Raw genomic sequence first — 18,019 nt, forward strand, 5'->3', positions numbered from 1 at the left:
TGCTTATTCTCACCTGTGTCTGGGAAGCCTCTGATTGTCCAGTTACAATTAAGGGGAAGGTGCTGTGTTTCCCTGTGCTGGATCACTCTTGTATCCTGTGGGTTGGCTGTCAATGCTGGAGATGGTTCAGCTGAAGGTACACCAGGCTGGAGCAAGGAATGGAGAATGTGTTTTTTTGTTTTTTTTACTTGTTACATCCTGGCACTCGTCTAAGGCAATAGTTATTTGGGCAGAAACACTGCCCCAATGCCCTTGCTTTTAGTCACTTAGAGTAGACATTTCATGACTATTTAAAAAAAAAAAATCTATATCTTTCATTGTATTACTGTCCTGATGTAATCGTTGTGTTCACACAGGGCAGCCGAAGACTAAGCTGGAAATACTAATGGTAACTTGGTGTGTATATATGACCATTTTAAAGAACCTGAAAGCAGTGGTTTTGACGTTATCATATTCAACATGAAGCAGACTTAAGTAGTCCATGCTCTGACTTGAATGCTTCCAAATGTCTCAACTCCAAATATCTGCCCTGCAATATTTGATTACTTCTGAAGTTTGTAAAAATAAATAGGTGAATCATGGCCCACAATAGCCACTTGCACCTACCTGTGTAAGTTGACCCCTGGAAGAAGGGTAGAGGGAATAAAGTAGTTGGCATCCACCTGGCCTGCCTCGTCGATGAATCTTTAATGGGAATGAATCATTGAGCCTCACCTGGCTGCATGCACCCCCAGGGGCGCCAGTGCACACACCGAGACGGGCCTGTGCAGTCTGCTGGAGACATGAGCACCACCGGAGCCCGTCCTGGCCTTAGCCTGGATGCCGGTGGGCTATGGAACCAGAGAGCCATGCAGAGGAGCAGAGCTCTAGTTCGAACCTACCTCCAGTCCAACTCTGTGCCCCCTCTGCCTCGGCCCAATGGGACCCGGCAAAGTGACACTGTCCGACTGCCTTCCCTAGCTGCCGTTAAAGCCCCGCAAAGGCAGACCACCATGACTCCCATCAGGTAAGCTGATACCCATACTTCTAGGACCAGACTGGGGCCCATGCAACCACTATAGCCTTGGATGCTGAATGCAATGTTCTTATTGGAGGACTTAATTGCGGACCAGATATAATGGAAAACTTTTTATACGTGGGTTTTGTGCTGTATTTTGATTGGTGCAACGTTGAAAAGATACATTGTGTAAGAATCCTTCGCAATTGCCTATCCAAACTGTTCTCTTTGTATCTGAAAAATATTGTGATATTGATTCATAATACGTTATCATACAGTGAATTGAGGAGAGGAAGGATGGGGATTATTTCCTGATTTGTCTGGAAATTGTGTTTAATTGACCCAACTTCTGTTGGAAAGAAGCAAAGCAAGTTGTGTAGTTCCCAGCAATTAAGAATCAAATTAGGTACTTTACACGCTTCGCTTTGCTTTGACAACAAGCCTTCCTCCATAAATCTCAGGTGTAAGAGGATATGTCTCTGTTTGGGACACATTGCTGTGTTTGTGTGACTTGGGGGATAGGAGGTGAAGCCTGAGTGAGGCACTTAAATACCTCACGAATGGAAACACTCCCCAGCAGGACACATCCCCTGACACCACATGTTCTGCTGCAGTCAGTTAATGTCCTCATCTCAGGTTTTGAATAACTAATTAACTTAATTCACACAGTCTATCTCAACAAGACTCGATACTGTATTTCCTCAATGAAGACAACAAATGTACAATATGAATGTTTCACTGGTCAACCGGTTCCTTTGGCAGAGTAGGACTTAAATGCTTGTTTGAATGTAATTGGTTTGTTTCTGTTCAGGCCCCTGATACACAAATGATTAAAGGATGTTTAAAGTGTGTCAACATTTCACCTTTTACGGCGTCATGTCTAGTTTTACAGTATGTTTTATGTATGTTATTTTCCCGTAGTTGCTGATCAGTGTTTCTCTTTGCCTCTGTCCCATCTTTATCTCTCTGACTGCTCTTCTCACAGCATCAGCAAGCCCCCCCTCTTAACCCCGGGAGAACGAGCCTTGTTCGAGGGGTTTTCCCGCAACCGGCGTCACCCTCTGCGAAAACGACCTCTGCCTCTCTGCATGTCTTGTGACACAGTAGTAGGAAATAACCTAAGCCAGAGCAGCAGACCAGTGTACACCCACTTCTCCTACCCCATCAGACCCAACCCAAAGCTGGTGAAGCCCAGATCACAAAGCCTGACCCTGGCCACGGAGCAAGGCAAGCTCCGTCCTCTGATGATACAGTACCGCCAGTCGTCACAAGGGGAGGGTCTAACAGTGAGAGGAACGCCCTGCCTGAGCCTCCCCAGCCTACCGTGGCCTCCCGCTGCTCCTATGCCAGCACGCACACAGCTTCACATATTCTTGCCGACAGAAGGATTTGGAAAGGGGGAGGAGGGGGACAGTGAATCTGTGGATGAAGGGTTTATGGACGAGCTGGATAGTAAGATCACTTCCCTAAAACTCTAGTAGGGGAAGGCCAAGATTCACAAACACCCTGATTAGGCCCCTGGAAAAATAAAGTGACTTCCCACGACCCACTAAGGAAGTGTTCTGGGTTTCATGTTTCGGAACAACAGGTCTTAATTGAGGACTGCTCAGTTATGCAAGCCACTTTGTATTCTGGTTTTTCAGTTGATCCCAGGCATTTAGCCTGAAAAGAGCCTTGGATGGTACTACATTTTCAAAGTGTGTTACAAATCTTCTTACCCGGAAAATACTGTAAGTTGGAAAGGCTCGAAATTAGATCACTAGTTATTTTTTTGGCAAGGTGTATGTGTAGGCTCAGAATAGAATAGAGTATGGACTGGCAATTTGTCACCGAATGATAAATAAATCCAACCACTGATGAACTTTTTAATGTGCAGTACCTGTAAATACAAGTTCCTTCAATTAAACAACTTTATAAGAACGTTAAAAGGTTCTAAAAAAATTGTAGAAAAGTAAAACACTGTTACAACAGTATATACATGCACTAAAGTGGCCAAATGTATATGGACACCTGCTCGTTGAACTTCTCATTACAAAATCATGGGCATTAATATAGAGTTTGTCTCCCCTTTGTTACTATAACAGATTCCACTCTTCTGGAATGGCTTTCCACTTGATTTTGGAACATTGCTGTGGGGATTTGTTTCCATTCAGCCACAAGTGCATTAGTGAGGTTGGACACTGATGTTGGGTGATTAGGCCTGGCTCGCAGTCGGGGTTCCAATTCTTCCCAAAGGTGTTCGATGGGGTTGAGGTCAGGGCTTTGTGCAGGCCAGTCAAGTTCTTCCACACCGATCTCAACAAACAATTTCTGTATGGACCTCGCTTTGTGCACGGGAGAATTGTCATGCTGAAACAGGAAAGGGCCTTCTCCAGACTGTTACCACAAAGTTGGAAGCACAGAATCATCTAGAATATCATTGTATGCTGTAGCATTAGGATTTCCCTTTACTGGAACAAAGGGGCTTATCCTAAACCATGAAAAACAGTCCCAGACCATTATTCCTCCTACACCAAACTTCACAGCTGGCACTATGCAGAGTTGCTCCTAAACATTTCCACTTCACAATAACAGCACTTACAGTTGACTGATCTAGCAGGGCAGGAATTTCACTAACTGACTTGTTGGAAAGGTGGCATCCTATGACGGTGTCATCTTGAAAGTCACAGAGCTCTTCCGTAAGGCCATTCTACAGCCAATGTTTGTCTATGGAGATTGCATGGCGGTGTGCTCGATTTTATACACCCGTCAGCAAAGGGTGTGGCTGAAATAGCTAAATCTACTAACTTGAGGTGGTGTCCAAATACACAAGTATGTAGAACCAGGAGAAATCTAGAAAAAAACTAGATAAAGGTTAAGGTAACCTGTTGGGGAAGTATCAGGCCACTAGGGCTGTCATGAATACAGGACATCCCTCTGTTCTATCTAGTATTTGTATTTCTATCTAATATTATGACATCTAGTGGCCCTTATGGGTACTTTGCTTGAAAATCAGAGACACAGTTTGAATATTGCTGTCCACCAATGATTCTCAGCCAAATCAGACCTTCGTGGTTGAATTGCTGTGAAGAAACCACTACTAAAGGACACCAATAAGAAGAAGAGACTTGGTTGGGCCAAGAAACACGAGCAATGGACATTAGACCGATGGAAATCTGTCCTTTAGTTTAAGGAGTCCACATTTTTTATTTTTGGTTCCAAACTCTGTGTCTTTGTGAGACACAGAGTAGGTGAATGGATTATCTCCGCATGTTGTGGTTCCCATGGAGGAGGAGGTGTGATGGTGTGGGGGTGCTTTGCTGGTGATTTGATGGAGTGCTGCATCAGATGACCTGGCTTGCACAATCACCTGACCTCAACCCAATTGAGATGGTTTGGGATGAGTTGGACCGCAGAGTGAAGGAAAAACAGCCAACAAGGGCTCAGCATATGTGGGAACTCCTTCAAGACTGTTGGAAAAGCATTCCAGGTGAAGCTGGTTGAGAGAATGCCAAGAGTGTGCAAAGCTGTCATCAATGCAAAGGGTAGCTACTTTGAAGTATCTCAAATATATTTTACAATGTAGAAAATAGTACAAATAAAGACAAATCCTTGAATGAGTAGGTGTGTCCAAACTTTTGACTGGTGCTATATATATACAGTGGGGCAAAACAGTATTTAGTCAGGCACCAATTGTGCAAGTTCTCCGTCTTAAAAAGATGAGAGAGGCCTGTAATTTTCATCATAGGTACACTTCAACTATGACAGACAAAATGAGGAAAAAAAATCCAGAAAATCACATTGTAGGATTTTTAATTTATTTATTTGCAAATTATGGTTGGAAATAAGTATTTGGTCAATAACAAAAGTGTATCTCAATACTTTGTTATATACCCTTTGTTGGCAATGACAGAGGTCAAACGTTTTCTGTAAGTCTTCACAAGGTTTTCACATACAGTTGCTGGTATTTTGGCCAATTCCTCCATGCAGATCTCCTCTAGAGCAGTGATGTTTTGGGGCTGTTGCTGGGCAACACGGACTTTCAACTCCCTCCAAAGATGTTCTATGGGTTTGAGATCTGGAGACTGGCTAGGCCACTCCAGGACCTTGAAATGCTTCTTATGAAGCCACTCCTTCGTTGCCCGGGCGGTGTGTTTGGGATCATTGTCATGCTGAAAGACCCAGCCACGTTTCATCTTCAATGCCCTTGCTGATTGTAGGCTTTGTTACTTTGGTCCCAGCTCTCTGCAGGTCATTCACTAGGTCCCCCCGTGTGGTTCTGGGATTTTTGCTCACCGTTCTTGTGATCATTTTGTCCCCACGGGGTGAGATCTTGCGTGGAGCCCCAGATGGAGGGAGATTATCAGTGGTCTTGTATGTCTTCCATTTCCTAATAATTGCTCCCACAGTTGATTTCTTCAAACCAAGCTGCTTACCTATTGTAGGTTCAGTCTTCCCAGCCTGGTGCAGGTCTACAATTTTGTTTCTGGTGTCCTTTGACAGCTCTTTGGTCTTGGCCATAGTGGAGTTTGGAGTGTGACTGTTTGAGGTTGTGGACAGGTGTCTTTTATACTGATAACAAGTTCAAACAGGTGCCATTAATACAGGTAACGAGTGGAGGACAGAGGAGCTTCTTAAAGAAGAAGTTACAGGTCTGTGAGAGCCAGAAATCTTGCTTGTTTGTAGGTGACCAAATACTTATTTTCCACCATAATTTTTCTCATTAAATTCATTAAAAATCCTACAATGTGATTTTCTGGATTTTATTTCTTCTCATTTTGTCTGTCAAAGTTGAAGTGTACCTATGATGAAAATTACAGGCCTCATCTTTTTAAGTGGGAGAACTTGCACAATTGTTGGCTGACTAAATACTTTTTTGCCCCACTGTATGTATGTATATATATATATATATGTATATATATATATATATATATATATGTGTGTGTGTGTATGTGTTATTTTTGCAGGATTTGGGAAATTCTCCCTCAACCCCATTTTCATATCAGGCGACTCCACATGGGGTTTGGGAACCGCTGAACTAAACCCATTCAATGAACCACATTCATTCACATGTTGAACAACATTTTCCTCATGCTTCTATTCAAATGGACCAGATTGGTCCAGCCCGACAATCCAGGTCGCTGAGATTGTAAAATTCAACCCATTCAATGCTGCTACATAGTGTTGATGCTGCTGCTGAGATTGTAAGACTCAAGCATAGACGGAAGCTCCGCCGCCTGGTGTGATCTGCCCCTGGTAGGACATGTTTGAATAGGCCTACACTATCTTATTTTGTATTCTGTCACTGTCAGCAGAGAGAATGGGCCGATTTAAGGAGGACAATATATTTTAAACGCTGTACGATCGTTGGACCAGGGAGAATACGTATTGCGAGATACGACCTTACTCCTCTCATCGTACCCAGTCAATCACCAGCAGAGGTAAGGCCAGTAATATGGGTCCGCTCAGGGCGAGTACACCTAACCACAGGGCACATCAGGGTGGAGAAGAGGGGAATGCATACAGGCGTGGATGGATACCAGGCTGGAAGAGCCTTCATCATGTCCCAGGCCAGCTGTGGTGATATCCTTCTGCCTACCACAAGACCCCCACCCAGTGGCGGATTTAGGTATATGGGCATCCGCCCAGGGCAGCATCTTGCCGGGGGCGGCACAGGGTGCCTGCACAAAAATATTTGGAACGTTAGCATTTGTGCGATTTTCTATCGCTCATTTGCACTCCACGTCAATGATATCATGTCACTGTGTGGGACTGTGGGTCAATTAACCTTGTCGGAGTGGGCGCCCTGATTCTAGTTTGTGAGCTAGGCAGGTCACTGCCTGGGAAGGTCTCCCACTCAGAAGTACGAGATGGGGAGGGGGCAGGTTGACCTCAGGCCTCCCCACTGGAAGCCCGAGGTAGGGAATCTATAAAATAGCGCACCTCTAACTTTGTACAGTACTAATGCAATTAGTCAAATCAGTCACACTATGAAATGTTACCAAATAAACCACAATTCATTCATAATTCTATGAATATATAGTTTCACAGACATATTTGTGCTTTTTTTTTCTGGTTTGTGCGAAATCGTCAAGAATAATATAAAACCTCTCTACACCACTGAGGTGAATTGGTTTAGTCTTGACTCTTGGTTGACAGTGTTGGGGGATGGGTAATGTATTGATGCTCGAGTGCCAAATCAACACAAAAGAACAAGAAAAGGTCTAAGGCATCAGGCGCCCAGTTTAAGACAAAGAGGAAAGAAGAAGAGGAGAAATGTGCAAAAGATAAAGATACGCAGCTACGTCATCTCTTTATGAGTATAATATTATGCATGTTATGAAATAGGCTAGCGTAACACTTAATGTTTGTTATCCTATGTTGCTTGCTTATGTTGCTTGCTATGCTATTACACATAGGGCGACAATATTCTGTTTTCTGTCCAACTAGCTGCAGCAAAACGATTACAACCTAACTAGCACATTATTGATTTGGTTAACTTTCATTGAGGTGACATCGTAAAGGTTTTCTGTGATTGTTTTGACTAGGTCCTAAGCTCAGTAAGGAATTTCCAATGCTGTAGGATAACTTAAAACACGATATTTTGTATCTTTTGTGATATATTGAGTCTTTTGGGGTGTTTTATGCCTAGAATTAGCCAAGGAGGTTGTATGGTTCATTTGGTTCCTATTCTGAAAGTTTGATAAGTTGTGCATAATGACATGTATATTTAATTGTGCAACACATGTATTTAGGGTGTCAGATTCATATACTGTTATTCAATGCAAATTCAGGGGCACTTCTGAAATATTTTGGAGCACCCTCTGGCACTGGCCAGGATGAGGAGGCATCTACCTCCTCAGCCACACAGGCCTCTTCAGAAATGATCTCGGAGCCTCAGGAGGAGGCGCCATCTACCTCCTCAGCCACACAGGCCTCTTCAGAAATGATCTCAGAGTATCAGGATGAGGAGCCATCCACCTCCTCAGCCACGCAGGTGTCTTCAGAAATGATCTCGGAGCCTCAGGATGAGGAGCCATCTATCTCCTCAGCCACACAGGCCTCTTCAGAAATGATCTCAGAGCCTCAGGATGAGGAGCCATCCACCTCCTCAGCCACGCAGGTGTCTTCAGAAATGATCTCGGAGCCTCAGGAGGAGGAGCCATCCACCTCCTCAGCTACACAGGCCTCTTCAGAAATGATCTCAGAGCATCAGGATGAGGAGCCAGGAGCCATCCACCTCCTCAGCCACACAGGTGTCTTCCGAAATGATCTCAGAGCCTCAGGATGAGGAGCCATCCACCACCTCAGCCACGCAGGTGTCTTCAGAAATGATCTCGGAGCCTCAGGATGAGGAGCCATCCAACTCCTCAAATGTTGTCTGAGGATGAGGATGAAGACCCATTTGCTTCCACTTCTCCCCAGCAGGATTCTTCAGGTGTGTTTGTGCACACTGGTGTGTGTGTGTGTGGGTACACACATGTGTTTATGTGTGTACATCCCTGCATAACATAAACAAAATAAATAATTTCCTTTTTGCAAAGTTTTAAGTTTCCATATTGTAGGTAACAATGATGATTGAATTATTACTGGGTATGTATGTGGGATGTTCCACCACTATAAATGCTGTGAATAACATGTGTAAAATAATGCCCATGTGCTCTCCATTAGAAATGCCTGTAGCAGCATTCCCACCAAACCCTGCTGCCGAGGATGAACCACTGTCTACAGACCCTGCTGCCTGAGGATGAATCACTGTCTACAGACCCTGCTGCCTGAGGATTAATCACTGTCTACAGACCCTGCTGCCTGAGGATTAATCACTGTCTACAGACCCTGCTGCCTGAGGATGAATCACTGTCTACAGACCCTGCTGCCTGAGGATGAACCGCTGTCTACAGACCCTGCTGCCGAGGATGAACCACTGTCTACAGACCCTGCTGTTGAGGATGAACCACTGTCTACAGACCCTGCTGCTGAGGATGAACCACTGTCTACAGACCCTGCTGTTGAGGATGAATCACTGTCTACAGACCCTGCTGCCGAGGATGAACCACTGTCTACAGACCCTGCTGTTGAGGATGAACCACTGTCTACAGACCCTGCTGTTGAGGATGAACTACTGTCTACAGACCCTGCTGTTGAGGATGAACCACTGTCTACAGACCCTGCTGTTGAGGATGAATCACTGTCTACAGACCCTGCTGCTGAGGATGAACCACTGTCTACAGATCCTGCTGCTGAGGATAAACCACTGTCTACAGACCCTGCTGTTGAGGATGAACTACTGTTTACAGACCCTGCTGTTGAGGATGAACCACTGTCTACAGACCCTGCTGCTGAGGATGAACCACTGTCTACAGACCCTGCTGCTGAGGATGAACCACTGTCTACAGATCCTGCTGCTGAGGATGAACCACTGTCTACAGACCCTGCTGCTGAGGATGAACCACTGTCTACAGACCCTGCTGCTGAGGATGAACCACTGTCTATAGACCCTGCTGCTGAGGATGAATCACTGTCTACAGACCCTGCTGCTGAGGATGAATCACTGTCTACAGACCCTGCTACTGAGGATGAACCACTGTCTACAGACCCTGCTACTGAGGATGAACCAGTGTCTACAGACCCTGCTGCTGAGGATGAACCACTGTCTACAGATCCTGCTGCTGAGGATGAACCACTGTCTACAGACCCTGCTGCTGAGGATGAACCAGTGTCTACAGACCCTGCTGCTGAGGATGAACCACTGTCTACAGACCCTGCTGTTGAGGATGAACTACTGTCTACAAACCCTGCTGTTGAGGATGAACCACTGTCTACAGACCCTGCTGTTGAGGATGAACTGCTGTCTACAGACCCTGCTGTTGAGGATGAACCACTGAACCACAACAGCCTCTTCTGCAAACTCTTTTCTAAGAAGAAAATGTATTTAGAAAACTCAGGACTGACAGACTGGAAACATGTAAGTTCTTTGCTGACTTCACGCGACAGCAGTCCAGAACACCAAAACTGCATGAAAACATGGAAAAAACAATGAGGATCAAAAAAGGGGAAACAATTGATAAGCATGAGATGGCCCTTATGGAGGCTGAGAGGATAAGATGGAGAGAGGTGTTGACATGTCTGACTGCTATTGTGCAGTCTCTGGCAATTAGAAATCTGGCACTAAGGGGACACACAGAAACACTGTACTGTGTGTTTCTCTGTTAGCAATAGGTTAATAGTGTAATAATTAAATTATCTTTTTTATTTGTATTTATATACTACAGTTTGTTTCTATTTGTCTTTGTTACTTCTTTTTGATATTCATATGTATTTTTGTATGTGTTTTAATATTTATATAGTTTTAAATGTTACGATTATTTATTTGTGTTGTTCCAAATGTCTAAATAAAAATCAGTTAGTGCAGAATGGAGGTGTTATAATACCCATAAAACCTCGCTGTCAAACAGGGAAATGGTTCCAATTGGTTTTCCACCATTCATTTTTCTCATAGGGAATTTTAGAAACACTTCAAACAAGGGCTGTGCTTCGTGTAGGCTTACACTAGCGTGATATTTTGATAACCATATAAATCTCTAGGGACAAGGTGACTTTTATCAATATATTTGGCTCTATTTACTCTCAGATTCGAAAATGCTAATTAGCATTAAAGTAAACATCATGCAAGACTACAAATTCATGCAAGCTCCTGCACGTCATCTCGAGCTGACAACTTTGCTAACAGGTATTGTGTCAATTTAAAAACTTGCACAAAAAAGTTCACAGACTTGACCATTTAAAGAAATGTAGCCAATTTATTAATTACTACATTTACCCGTAATTTCCGGACTATAAGCCGCTACTTTTCCCCCACGCTTTGAACCTCGAGGTTTATACGATGACGCTGCTAATTTATGGATTTTCCCCTCTTTCGCAAGATTCATGCCGCCAAAAAACAGCACCGTAACATAATGTGACGTAAATGGAGCGCGCTCAAACTTCCCATCATTCTGATTACGGTAGTCATTTTGTCACCCTCATCATGGCAAAGACACGGAGAAATGCATATGATGCAGCTTTCAAGTTGAAGGCGATCGATCTGGCTGTTGGAAAAGGAAATAGAGCTGCTGCACGGGAGCTTGGCCTTAATGAGTCGATGATAAGACGTTGGAAACAGCAGCGTGAGGAACTGACTCCGTGCAAGAAGACAACAAAAGCTTTCAGAGGGAAGAAAAGCAGATGGCCCGAACTAGAAAATGAGCTTGAAGACTGGGTCAACACACAGAGAGCAGACGGCCGAGGTGTTTCAACTGTGCAGATCCGACTGAAAGCCAAAACAATCGCCACCGCAATGAAGTTTGAGGATTTTAGAGGTGGACCATCGTGGTGTCTAAGATTTATGAGACGTAAAGGCCTGTCCATCAGGGTACGGACGAGTCTGGGTCAGCAGCTCTGAAGCTATTCAACTCCCACACCGAAGGAGATGACTTCAGTGGTTTCAGCCTATTTATTTTTGTTACAAGCCGTGTTTCGTTTAAAAGCTGTGTAAAGTTAATTTGTTTCAATGTCTATAAGCCGCAGGTGCCTACTGGTACATGTGCGGCTTATTTATGTACAAAATACATATATATTTTTTAATTCAGTGGGTGCGGTTTATATTCAGGTGCGTTTAATAGTCCAGAAATTACGGTAGCTAACATTAGATAGTTAATCCAGAAATGTTTACCTTTGTCTCGATTCGGCAGATTAGCAGCTGTTTAGCATTTCATATTTTTTTTGTTTTTTTGCGGGAGTGGGCTAAATATAGGGGAATATATTGATAAAAGTCACCTTGTCCTAGAGAGATTTACATGCTTATCAAAACTTCACACCAAGGTAAGTTTACATGAAACACAGCCCTTCTTTTAACTGTTTATAAAATCCCCTATTGGAAAAACGATTGGAACCATTTCCCTGTTTGACCACTAGGTTTTATGGGTGTTATGACTCATACTGTGGTACTCTATTTCGATCATCCAATAGCATGGTTTCCCAAACTCTGTACTTTGTTCAGAAATAGACTAAATTTTCTTAGATAAAATTCCTATTATTCCCATATAATGTTTGGACAATAAAAAAATTAAATAGGGGGTGGAAGGTCATATAAACACAAACTTACTTCCTTGACAACAGCTCTGATATGTGAAGCTCAAGAAGTATGAAATCCCTGACTTCTTATCGGATTGACCATTTATAACATTTAAACGGCTGTACATGGTCAATCCAATGTCAGCAGTGGCTGTACATAATTTACTGCATAGGGCCTATGCAAAAGTCAGGGCATTTATATTTATTGTGCTTAGCTGAGAAGAAGGAAGTTGTCAAGGAAGTGAGTTTGTGTTTATACTGGACCTCCTGCCTCCACATATCCTCAACCAATCATGTCAATGCAGAGCTATATGGAGCCCTCTACGTTGTTAACAAAAATCGGTAGTGCAGGGTAGTACAGGGCTCAAATTGGTCTCTACATGCCTCCGGAGGCTCTGCAATTGCGTCACACCATCAGATTAAGCATAAATTGCTTTAAGCCTTATGTTCACCAAATGTATCAAACTCTTTATGTTCTGGTGGAAGTCATTCATTGTCAATGGAGCAGTATGCAACACTAGTTGGGGATGCCGCAGTCACGCCATATGTCCACCAGGTGCACGTGCATTTTCATATGTTGTTTTTCAAGTTACAAGTTTTAATGTCACATGCACAAGTACAGTGAAATGCCTTTCTTGCGAACTCAAAACACAGCAATAATCAATAACAATAACTAGAAAGAAAAAAAAACAAGAAATAAGAAGAACATGATAAGTAAGTAAGCATACTATATACAGGGTCAGTTCCAATACCATATTTATAATGTGCAGGGATACTGGAGTAATGGAGGTAGATATGTATAGTGTTAAGTGACTAGGCATCAGGATATAAGATAAACAAAGTAGCAGCAGCTTGTATGTGAGTGTGTGTGTGTAGAGTCAATATAAATGTATGCATGTTATGTGTGAGTGAGCAGAGGATGGGGTGTGTGTGTGTATAGAGACATAAATAAACATAAAAGGGTAAATGAGGATACAAGGTTATCTCATTTTTTTGCCGGATATCTAGTCCGCATTTTCCAAACTTGATGCACATCTGCTTCACAAGGCTGCAGAACAGTTTGCAGCCTGGTTTGACCAAAGTTAGTAATTAGACTAGATTCAAGTTATTCTCCTATGACCTACTCGTTTCATAGGCTGCACGCAAGGGCGCATTACAACAATTAATCTAGTTTGTTTATATTCTTCTGTCACATTCATCTCTAGCAACATGTTCCCATTTAGCAGGGTTCAAAATTAGATTCTGCCCGTTGGCCAATTTTTTTCTTGAGCAGATGGTCGGGGGGCTGGAACGTAATTACAAATAATTTGTAGATTGCAAATTGACCGCAAGAAGCCCAAACAGATATGTTTGACTAAAATATAATAATTTCAAACCTTGCTTTGTATACGATCATGTCATGTCTCTAGTATGCGTGGGAATACTTGGGAACGGATTTCTTAAATAAAAATCACTTGGAGCTGATTTCCTGGTGTTGTTTTTTGCTCAAAAAACCTGGAGGGCAAAATCAAATCACCAACGTGCCTCGCAGCTGGGGAACCCTGCCATATAGAATACTGATTTCAAAATCACTAGCTTGCCCTGTATGATGGCATGCTAAATTAGAACAGTTCTGTGCATATTCATTTTGCATGGCATTCTTTTGGTTTACTAGAGTCAAATTTCCAATCCATCAGCTGGTACCTTCACCTCTAACTACATAATAGTCATTATCATTTGGCCTCTGTACATTGTGTCACAGTAAAAAGGTGTCCATTCTACTCAGGACCACTTTGAGTTGCTACTAATTTGACAGCCCTTAAAGAGTGGCCCATCAATTTAAATCCAATATTTTTTTCATATTGGACATACATATTGCAGCATAAAAAATGATCTGTACATTGTGTCGCAGTAAAAGGGTGGGTCCATTCTACTCAGGAGCACTTCTACAATAGTTTCCAAATCTACAGAGTTTACACCCAGAGGATCATAATAGTTTTATGTATGTCCAATATGAAAAAAAAATACTGGATTTTAGTTTACGTGCCACTTTATAAGGGCTGCCAAATGAGCAGTGACACTCATCTGGGTGTTAACTCTGGATTTGGAAACTACAAGTGCTCATGAGTTCCCCTTTTACTGCGACACAATGTACAGATAATGTTGTACGGCGCATTAAATGATAGGAGTACACACACAAAAAAAACATTGTTGACCATTTAGGCTTGAAAAAAATAAAATGACAATATTTTATAGAAATACTTTAAATTATTCTTTGTATGATAATTAGTATAGAATATTGATAATTGTGCCAAAATTAGCAAAGTAAACCGGATTGGATTTTTATTCTGAAGAATTCCAAAAATCCGTGACCCAGAAATAGTTACCGTAGTTAATCTTGACCGCTTGGCATATCTGTGAAGCAAGCAAGAATAACTAAGTACTTTTGGGTCACCGATTTTGAAATCTTTCAGAATAAAAGTCACGTTCAGACATTGGCTTGACCATGTACAGCCTTTTAAAGGTTATAAATTGATAATCCGATAAATACAGCATTTACTGTGATATGGCCTCTGCAGAAGTCAGGTATTTCATACTTCTTGAGCTTCACATAGCGAAGCTGTTGTCAAAAGGAAGTAAGTTTATATGACCTCCCGTCCCCACCTACCATCAACCAATCATGCCAACGCGGAGCTTTACAGGCATGAACAGAGCCCTTTACATGGTTACAATATTTATGAGGAGCACAGAGATGTGGTGTGGAGCTTGATATTGAAACCTCCCGAGGCTTCGCAATTATGCCACACCATCCGGAATCGCATTGCCAGATCAATCATAAATTGGCTTTCATTATTCTTGTTGGCGGAACTGAGGTGTTGCAATGTAGATGTGAATCAGGAAATGACATAGCCAGGTCTTCCATGTTTACGCAGATGTATGTTTCGCTAGTTTCTTCGAGGAGCTGTGCAGAGTGAAAATGCAAAGGACTTGACTTCTGTAAAGTTATAACTCACCGGCATTGATATATCCGAAGTTAACGTCATATGCATGGCAAAGTTTAAGAACCTTGTTCGGTAATTCAAATTAAGACTCGTTTTAGCTGGCGACATATCGTTGCTACTAGCTGGCTAACGTTACCTAGCTAGCTTTCCACACAACAAGGAGGCGGCAGAAGTAGCTAATGCATGTTGGCTAGCAAGCCTCTGATCCGTTTTTAGTATATTTTGGTGGACCTATATTGTGAGTGAGTGACAAGAGCTAGTCGTTTTTTTGCCGTTGGAAGCAAGTCATGGCTGAATCCCAGAAAGCGGACCAGTCAGAGGTAATTAACGTTTTTGAATTAATGCTAGTTAGTTATGTCTTCTGCAAGCGAGGTAGTTAGTTATATCGACCCTCCAGTTCATTTCCCGCCCAAGAAAATCAACACACTTAAACACTGCACTCTCAAACGTGGTTCTATTTGGTTCTCACTACGTTGGTATTTGATTGTAAGCATGAGTTTGACATTACCCCCAGTAGCCATGACACTTGATCTGTCTGTTAACTGTGTTCTTGACTTTGTCCTGGTCAGATCACGTGGTAATGAACAACTCAGGGCCCTACTTATAGGACCATTATTAATAGAATATTGTCTTAACTCAGCATACAGGCGAGCCAAACAAGGAGATGGAGCAGCCAGCTCAGGCTGGAGCATCAGTGGATTCTGTGGGCCCAGGAGCATCACGCAACAATGCACCAACAGCCTCGGCAGATGGAAACAGTGGGGATGATGCTACCAATGCAGTCAGTGCAAGTACCTCAACTATAGATGGGGCAGGGGATGCTGGTAATACAGAAACTGTGAAGGAATCCTTTGTAGAGAATTCAAAGACGGTGGAAGAAATGATAACAGATGCCTTGCTGACTGTGGGAGAAATGGCCAGTGAAGAGGATTCACAGAGAGAAAGAGAAACAGCCAGTGTAGATGGTTCACAGAAGGAGAGAGAAACAGCCAGTGTAGATGGTTCACAGAAAGAAAGAGAACCAGCCAGTGTAGATGCTTCACAGACGGAAGGAGAAACAGACCGTGTGGATGCTTCACAGACAGAAGGGGAAACGGCCAGTGTGGATGCTTCACAGACGGAAGGAGAAACGGCCAGTGTGGATCCTTCACAGGCGGAAGGAGAAACGGCCAGTGTGGATCCTTCACAGGCGGAAGGAGAAACGGCCAGTGTGGATCCTTCACAGGCGGAAGGAGAAACGGTCAGTGTGGATCCTTCACAGGCGGAAGGAGAAACGGCCAGTGTGGATCCTTCACAGGCGGAAGGAGAAACGGCTAGTGTGGATCCTTCACAGGCGGAAGGAGAAACGGCCAGCGTGGATGCTTCACAGACGGAAAGAGAAGCGGCCAGCGTGGATGCTTCACAGACGGAAAGAGAAGCGGCCAGTGTGGATGCTTCACAGACGGAAAGAGAAACGGCCATCGTGGATGTTTCACAGACGGAAAGAGAAGCGGCCAGCGTGGATGCTTCACAGACGGAAAGAGAAGCGGCCAGTGTGGATGCTTCACAGACGGAAAGAGAAACGGCCAGCGTGGATGCTTCACAGACGGAAAGAGAAACGGCCAGCGTGGATGTTTCACAGACGGAAAGAGAAACGGCCAGCGTGGATGCTTCACAGACGGAAAGAGAAGCGGCCAGCGTGGATGCTTCACAGACGGAAAGAGAAACGGCCAGCGTGGATGCTTCACAGACGGAAAGAGAAGCGGCCAGCGTGGATGTTTCACAGACGGAAAGAGAAACGGCCAGCGTGGATGCTTCACAGACGGAAAGAGAAACAGCCAGCGTGGATGCTTCACAGACGGAAAGAGAAACGGCCAGCGTGGATGCTTCACAGACTGAAACAGCAAGTGCAGATGGTTCACAGAAGGAAAGAAAAACAGTCAACGTAGATGCTTCAGTAACAGCCAGTGCAGACGCTTCACAGACTGAAAGAGAAAGGGCCAGCGTGGATGCTTCACAGACGGAAAGAGAAACAGCCAGTGCTGATGCTTCGCAGGCAGTCGGAGAAACCGTTGGCTCAGATGCACCCCAGACTGTGGAAGAAACAGGCAATACAAATGCTTCACAGACTAATGGTGGAACAGACAGCACAGACATACCTCTGGACATGGGAGTAGAGGATGCCGATGATGAGATGGAGGTCAATGCTATCAAAGTGGAGGAGGAACAGATGCAGGAGGAACACAACTTGGAGGGGATGCCCGTGATAACTGCTGTGGAAGAGGGAAGCGACATGGACGCTTTTAGCAGCAACTCCCTGGATCATGGGGATGAAGTGGAGAAGATGGACACCGGGACAGATGCACTGACAGAGAAGCAACGAGAGAAGCCCAGTAAGACCGGGCAAGTGGACAACACTGATTCCATGCCTTCTATTGTGGATACAGGTAATAAGACTGCTGCCTGCAGCTTTTTGTTGGCTATACAAGTTTAGGATTGGGATTATCAATTGTTTCCGTAGTTTGCTTCATTCATTTCTTCAGGTTGTGTTTGTTTTTACGGATGAGATGCTACCCTAAACACTTCGCTATCTTGCTTGACACTCAATTGCTGATGGAATGCCCCAGTGTCGAAAGTCCTCAGACCTCAAACACGTCACCTTACTCACACTGTCCCATCTCTCAAACATTGTCTCCACGACAGAGGACACCGAGCAACCTGCTGAGCAGACCAGCTTTGAGGAGGCTAGCGGCTCGTCTCCACCTATGGAGGGGGACCATTCTGAAGATGTGAAACCATTTCACCCCAGTCCCACCTCTAGCGAAGCTTTTCTCCCACAGAATAGTAAAGGTGAGAGTCCACAAGAGTCGGTCTTTGGAATATACAGTCTTTGGCTGCATGATGTTCAGACATGACCCGACTACTTGAATGTTAGTGTGGTCCCTCACAATATTCAGATGCTAATGAGTAC

At 43.7% G+C, this 18,019-nt stretch overlaps 1 protein-coding gene across 2 annotated transcripts in view; it reads left to right on the top strand.

Moving 5' to 3' along the window:
- Nucleotides 1-14,438: 14,438 nt before the first annotated feature.
- The window catches only part of LOC109903636 (zinc finger MYM-type protein 4), a 30,401-nt gene continuing 26,820 nt past the window's right edge, over nt 14,439-18,019 (top strand). For both annotated transcript variants that reach the window (XM_020500466.2, XM_020500467.2), the window contains exons 1-3: nt 14,439-15,389; nt 15,710-17,495; nt 17,752-17,898. In XM_020500466.2, coding sequence (XP_020356055.2) covers nt 15,357-15,389; nt 15,710-17,495; nt 17,752-17,898 — 1,966 coding nt within the window. In that variant the 5' untranslated portion in view covers nt 14,439-15,356. The remainder of the gene's footprint in view (nt 15,390-15,709; nt 17,496-17,751; nt 17,899-18,019) is intronic.

Source organism: Oncorhynchus kisutch, linkage group LG14 (assembly GCF_002021735.2).
Source record: "Oncorhynchus kisutch isolate 150728-3 linkage group LG14, Okis_V2, whole genome shotgun sequence".
Classification (NCBI taxonomy): domain Eukaryota; kingdom Metazoa; phylum Chordata; class Actinopteri; order Salmoniformes; family Salmonidae; genus Oncorhynchus; species Oncorhynchus kisutch.